The sequence below is a fragment of the Aulostomus chinensis genome, chromosome 5, assembly GCF_037954235.1.
Source record: "Aulostomus chinensis isolate RoL2024-O1b breed Wild chromosome 5, RoL_Achi_v1.0, whole genome shotgun sequence".
Classification (NCBI taxonomy): Eukaryota; Metazoa; Chordata; class Actinopteri; order Syngnathiformes; family Aulostomidae; genus Aulostomus; species Aulostomus chinensis.
The window spans coordinates 20,174,347-20,181,362 of record NC_141324.1 but is presented as its reverse complement, the minus strand read 5'-3'; the positions used below and the strand labels follow the sequence as shown (position 1 = coordinate 20,181,362).

Genomic DNA, 7,016 nt, shown 5'->3' with positions numbered 1-7,016 from the left:
CACAGCGCCGCTCGATGTGATGCATGACAAGGCTGGTGGTTCTCAAGTGATGTCAGCATGAAAAACATTGCTGACAGCGTTTAGTTCTATTTTTGTGGCAGGGGTCAATCTTAGAGTAACCATAGTAGCTGTGAGTAGTGAACCAATGTATAAATTCAGTATGGAGCACTCCCAACAGCTTGTGTGACCAGATGATTTCAGATTGCACTGAGCCGTTGATCGCTGGTCCTTTAGTTCCTCCCTTTTATTCATTAACTACACAAACGGCTGCCCAATACTCAAAGAAAAAATGTATTACAAGCTGCCCCATTACCAATATATATATGTACAGTTACACAAAATTTAAAAGAACAACAAAAAAAACAGTTTTACAAGAATAGATCGTCCCCACCACTGGCCTGTATGTTTGTGGTAATGATGGTGCGGGTGTGAGCCGTTTTCCCCATACCTGTTTTGGAAAGGGGTAGCTCTGTTTTACAACACAATAAGAAGAGAGAAATCAGGTGAAGTGGCGTATTCGATGATTGTTAATTATTCCTGAGCTGATTAGACAACCAATCCAGTCCTTCATAGAGGCCGTCCCCGCTGGTGGCGCAGGTGGCCTGCATGTACCAATGCCTATTACATAGTGAGTGCAGCTTCATCTTGTCTGTAAGTTCTGCTGCATTCATGGCATTTGGCAGGTCCTGTGAGCAAAAAGGAAGGAACACATTAGAAGTCTAACCGACAACACTTGAAGAGAAATGGTTTGAAAAAAAGAGGTAAATATGACTCACTTGTTTATTGGCGAACACCAATAGCACAGCGTTGCGCAGCTCGTCCTCAGCCAACATTCTCATAAGTTCCTCGCGAGCCTCGCTGCACCGCTCTCTGTCGTTGCTGTCCACCACGAAGATGAGACCTAGAGGACAAATGTGTGAGTGAGACGTGGGTATCAAAAGGTATTGATTGTTTTGGCCCAACACCACATACCCTGTGTGTTCTGGAAGTAATGACGCCACAGCGGTCGAATCTTGTCCTGACCACCGACATCCCAAACAGTAAAGCTGATGTTCTTGTACTCCACTGTCTCTACATTAAAACCTGAAAAAAGTAAATACATAAAATCACATTTAATTGAATGACGTACCTTAAACAGATGTCAATCGAAAATTTCCAAATCAAAACATTTTAATTGCTCAGTTTACCTATTGTGGGTATGGTAGTCACAATCTCTCCAAGTTTAAGTTTGTACAAAATAGTCGTCTTCCCAGCAGCATCTAAGCCGACCATAAGAATCCTCATCTCCTTTTTCCCAAAATATTTAAACAGGTTTGTAAACATATTCCCCATGGTGGCTGGTGATAGGAACCCACTTTGGCATGAAAGAACCTGAGAAGGAACAAGAGAACAATTAGTGAAATTTGGATGCAATGGAGGAAGCATGCTGTGATTCAGGATTCAGACTGAGTCTGAAACTTAACTTGTCACAATTACCACAGGTTCAGCTTCTCCTTTAGTTAAATCAAGAATACCTTCAGAATTTAGAGGTAGTTCTGCTAGCGTTACGATCAAATGTTCTGGGAGTTTGTGATGGCCAGAAATTTCACACAGGGGCATTCAACTATTTTTAGAGATTAAGTTACTTACTCTCCTCTTTTGGTCTTAAAGCTTTGAATATATCTGTTGAATTCTCTCTGTTGAGACAGGAAAACCTGCCCTGAAACCTGAAAGACAGGTATGTTCAACAAAAGGTCAGGATCGTCTTAAAGTCACATGAGGAGTCTGTATGTAACAGTCGTGTGTAAGAAGGGTAGAACCATTGGAGACACTAATGAATATGAACTGGATCGCTCTGGTTTCTCGGCATCTATTCAAATAGTTCTCACTTGCAAATTTCTCAAAATTAATTAAAAAAAAAGGTTAACTAATGCTAATATGCCCATATCCTCCTGCTACTCTGGTAAGGTGACCTGTGGAAGTATTTCATAATCGAAACCGATTGCTTTGATTTAAAGTAATCCGATTTTTCCTGTGTGGTTAAATCACTAAGAGCCGGGTTAACATGGCACATAGATTATACACGAGGCTAACGTTCGCTGGAAAAAGCGTGTCGTTGGAGTATCAACCTATTTTAACTAGGATACTGGAGCATTAATTTTTTAAGGCATAAAGTGGCAAAACTGCGTAACTTCACAGTAACCTCGTAGAGGTGAATTCTAGATTACGTAAACAGCAAACGTTCGCTGCTAATGAGCAAAGCTAATGAATACTCGACTTTATAAAAACTGGTCGTATACAAAGATAATTATCAGTGGCCTCAAATCCCTGCAGCAGTTTAATCTTAATTCAACACGCAACAACGCTAATGAATTGAGAACTAGCCAAATACCTGGAGAGTCGGTTAGAGTAGGTTAACTACTTAACAAACAAGTGGTTAGCATTTAGCTCGTCCTGTAGACCTGTACTTTTTCTCACGGTGTCCTGATTGTTTTAACGTCAGTCTCAATCACACGGCCGCTTACAAACGCATAGTTTTGTATTACGAATACATTCAGCGACAACTGCATTAAAATATCTGTGAGTGAACCTATCATACACACCAACACAGCTGAATTGTTTCCTTCCTTCCTTCAAGGCGTTTCCTTCCTCAAGTGGAAAATGGCGATTTTTGACACGTCACACGTTCAGCTCCGGCAGAACTTCCGCGATCATCAGATCGGGAGGTGGCGCCCTCTGTGGCCGAATGAAGAACTACACCCACAGCAGATAACTTCCAAATTACTGTAGTCTTGTTTTCTATCGCTCTTAACGGTTCTTATCAAAATGTCCACCATTATTCCATTCAATTTCAGACTATCCATCAAAAATAAATAACTAAAATCTCATTGCACACAACTAACTCATCAAAGCAGGAAAAGTACAGCTGGATTTAGTAACACTAATGATGGCTGCTGTCATTTAGCTAAGACAACACTTACTGATATGGCCTGGGAATTTACAAGATGGAGACATTGTTAAGGTGACTATTCAAAGCTGTACTTTTCCTGCTTTGACAACTCAAAAATCTATCAAGGAAAGAGTTTCTAAGAGTTTGGCAGGGTGCAGCATAAATAATTAAAGAGGCCTCTGCATGATTCCACTTGTTCCACTTAATCCGGCCAGATAATGTTAAATCCTTCTTCTTCCATCCCTTCATTGACGTGCATTTCAGTTTCTGTGTGTTCATATTCCTCTAGAGTTCAAGAACTTGGAAAATATCTTGATTTGTGCAAGGACAAAAGACTGCATAGTGCAACAACTCCCAAACAAATTTGATATGATTCCCTCGAATCTTAAATCACAGCCCTGATCAATCGATGAGATAAGGAACAAGTATGTCCCCGCATATTTTGGATTTCATGATGCATGGGCCATTCATAATTCATCCACATGCATGTAAAAATTTGTAAAGCAACTAAAGTAAAAAATAAGCACTAATGATGGTTTAAAATTTGAAATGTTCATACATAGAATATTTTGATTTATTTTATACAACCTCTCAGGGCCTGTCTATAATACCTTTACAACCAACCAGGGGATTGCCATCCTATGTTGACATCACACCACCTATACACCGAATACACTAAATTTGCATAACATAAATGTTTTGAAAATTGTAAATATTTTTCAAAAAATGCAATACATATTCATGAAATACAACAATGAAAACTCATTAGAAAATATGATAGGATTTATATCTCACCACAGTAACCACCACAGTAAAATTAATGTACTGACTAGCATCTGAAGTCTCTGAGGCTCTATTTTGGAGTCCTTACAATGGAACAGAAGGGAAACGGTCTTTTAAAAATGTGTCTAAAAGGATGAATTATGCCTTTTCTTTCATCAGATGATTTGTCTGTCATACAGTTTAAATGAATTCAAATCTTTTCTCATATTAGTTTCCGATCTCTGCTACTTCCACTTTCTTTTCTTGTTCTTTAGATCCGTGAGCAGATTCACTGAGGAGAAGTCTAACCTCTTCATTGTCAGGCCAGTTGAATTTTAACCAGGGTCATATGCCTGCTACCCCCAGCAGAGGGGGCAGAAGGAGGGGAGAAGGGCCTATAGTTGGTCACAGACCACACACTGAAGGCTCATAATGCTGTCTCACTCTGCAACCATAATTTGTGGTTTTGGCCTGCCAAACGCTCGACATTCAGCATGCTTTCACAGCAACTGTCGTCATTCATAAGCTCTAAACTGACATTTCTAACAGAGAATCATTCAGTAAACTTGTATTTAATCAGTTTTTAAATCGAGCACATGTATGATACAGTGGTTTGATATGGAAGTTTCACTTAAACTTGGAAATATTCTCTATTTTCTTTTTCAACAAACCCCCAGCATATACAACAGACTCTCTATTTCTCTCTCTCTCTTTCTCTCTCTCTCTCTCACACATACACACACACACACACACACACACACACACACACACACACACACACACACACACACGCTTTAATTCAATTTCATGCTTATCCTTCATATGAGAACAGCCCTCTACCTACCAATGGGTGGATCCAAACCAATTCAAAATGATAACATTTAAGTAAATCTGCATTTTTTTTCTTAAAATTCCCTTCGTATTTCTGTAAATTCTTTTGTAATCACAACATCCACACCTGAATTGTCTGTTTGCTTTCCTTGAAAGAAAGAAGACAAGCCGTCTGTCTCTACCTGTGGTTTCACTAAATTAGAGGTTTACTCAACTCTGAGCAGTACTGACGAGTTTAGAAAGTGACATTTCCATGACAAAGCAATTCACATTTCACTCCATACTGTAATTCTATCTATTAATTCTAGACATATAAACACATACATTTTCAAAGTTATGACTATCATTGTCATGCCTAGATGCTCCGCCTGTTTATCAAAACAAAGTTATTAAAGTGTTGGCAACCAAACCTGTTATTCAAATGCAACACTTGCACTGTTGAGAGCATCTTTACTTTTGAGTGGCATTTCCATCTGAACGCACATGTAATTTCAGTCACAGCTGACAAAAAAAAAACAACAAAAAAAAACGACAGCGAAACAGCAGGAAACCAGGGCTCCAGCTTCATTTGTAAGCACCAAACACAGGTCTTTTTTAAATGCAGCAAGAAGAAAAGTAGCATGTACAGACTTTTGTTTGATTTGAAAATAAAAGCTATCTCACTCTTTATTTTCTGCTCAATTATCAGATACATTTCTTCTTCGCATATTTAGATTTCAAAATAAATCCTTTGCTGCAATATCATACCCGCTGTCCTAAAACTGTTGAATTTTTGTAGACCAAATTTATTGCAGTCTTCTAATTGAAAAAGGATTTTTTTTTTAATGAAATGTGAGAGAAAATAAGATTAAATGACCCACTGAGGGGGGGAAAAAAAAAATTCAAGAATTTGCCAAACAATTTTTGTCAAAGGATTGTAACTCAATGTTTTTTTATTTTAAAAAAAGCAGATTTTATTGATAATCCTGAAATGCATTGGTAACATACCATGTAGTGAGCCACAGGTCTGAAGATCCCAGAGGCAGACCTGAATCCACCTGTCCACGCTCGCAGGAGAACACAGCCGTAATGTCCAAGGGCTTTTCTCCTTTTCAGCCTCATATCTCGCTAGGTACTGACAGCTGTGATGTGTGGATAGGCGACTATAAATAGGACAAATAAGACAGTAGGGGGTGTATATATATATCACCCCCCCAAAAAAAAAACCAGACACACACAAACAAACAAATTCTGATTGTATACACTGTCTGCCACACATGCACAACCACACACGCGTGCTCGCTCCCTCCCTCTCTCTCTCTCTCTCTCTCTCTCGTATTGTTTTAAATCTCCTCCTCTCTATTGGTGTCAAATGTGTCCCCACAACACCTATTGGGGGTCCTGGGGAGGACAGCTACAGTATAGGAACCTGGACATTCACATAATCCTTGTCTGTAGGAATATGTGCTTTTCCTGCATTTTCACCCTATGCATACCGACCAGATCATCACCTGTGAGGCAAGTTTCAGTCAAATCAAAGAAAATTTATGAGAATGAAGCTCGTCTACAATTTATGAATGAAGAAGGGCTGCCAGGGGGCCAAAGAGGCTGCACAGTAGGATGTGGGTGAGGATCTCAGTAGGGGCCTTGCTCCCCTCTAAGATGTAGCTTAGAGAAGATAAAAACACTCAGTTAGGGGCTTGGGAATGCTGATTTGATGTGTGTGTGTGTGTGCGTGCGTGCGTGCGTGCGCGCGTGTTTGTGTGTGCATGTGTGTGACTGAGACAGGGAATGTGTGTGAATGCTTAAGAAAAGAAAGTGTCTCATCTGTGGTTCCCTGACTCCTTATTTTGGATTTTGAATGAATATATGGTGCAGAATTGGGGAGTCATGCTGACCATAGATACAATTTATGAAATAAACTTTTTACATGTTACAGACTGCTGTGTGAATCAAACAAAGGAACTGATTTGGGCTGAGCAGAGCTGGAACTCGGATGGACAGGCATGGGATGCCTCCCTCTGCGTCTCATGTACTGGATTATAGGTCGGGCAAAATCTCAAAAGAGGTGTGACGCAGGAAACAAACCAAACATTATTACAACGACCCGCATCGTTGCCATGAGAGGATCCATGCTGGCTCCAACCATTGGCAACAAGTTCCACTGGGCACCCTACCCCACGCCTCTCACAGTAGGGGGCGCTACAGAGAGAGACAGGCTGGGGCAAAGGATAAATGTGCACCAGTGTCGGCTGCCAATCACCTTTGTATGGTGATTGTCGGCAGCCTGAAAGGGGTTTTTAAGGGGATTTACATAACATTTTGCACTCCGCCCCGGGTACATGCGGAAATGTTTGATTCCATATTGAGTCATTACAACACGGAGATTGTTCTAGTGCAGTATGAAAGCATGAATAGAGAGCAAAAGATGATTAAGCTCTGAATAAACCACACCTTTTTTCTTTTCATTATATTGGAATTTACCCAAAACCTATATTTGCTACATGCGTTCCCT

At 40.1% G+C, this 7,016-nt stretch overlaps 1 protein-coding gene across 2 annotated transcripts; it reads right to left on the bottom strand.

Moving 5' to 3' along the window:
- Positions 1–268: 268 nt before the first annotated feature.
- LOC147261656 (ADP-ribosylation factor 1-like) lies at positions 269–2,661 on the bottom strand. 2 transcript variants are annotated; one of them, XM_086203782.1, is made up of 6 exons: positions 2,583–2,661; positions 1,630–1,706; positions 1,188–1,371; positions 973–1,083; positions 777–901; positions 269–686 (listed from the first exon to the last, which is right to left on the bottom strand). In XM_086203782.1, exons 3-6 carry the CDS (start codon positions 1,330–1,332, stop codon positions 528–530), a joined length of 540 nt encoding a protein of 179 aa, XP_086059908.1. In that variant the 5' UTR covers positions 1,333–1,371; positions 1,630–1,706; positions 2,583–2,661; the 3' UTR covers positions 269–527. The 2 variants fall into 2 exon arrangements, with proteins under 2 accessions (XP_086059908.1, XP_086059909.1); XM_086203783.1 differs by lacking the exon at positions 2,583–2,661 and adding an exon at positions 2,372–2,574.
- Between the last annotated feature and the right edge of the window lie 4,355 nt (positions 2,662–7,016).

Bases quoted from the DNA above. Each gene is read 5' to 3' on its own strand.
- LOC147261656 (XM_086203782.1), bottom strand. From the start codon at position 1,332: ATGGGGAATATGTTTACAAACCTGTTTAAATATTTTGGGAAAAAGGAG. The intron at 1,084-1,187 runs GTAAACTGAGCA...TACTTTTTTCAG, and splicing joins GACTACCATACCCACAATAG to GTTTTAATGTAGAGACAGTG. The intron at 902-972 runs GTATGTGGTGTT...TTTGTCCTCTAG, and splicing joins TTACTTCCAGAACACACAGG to GTCTCATCTTCGTGGTGGAC.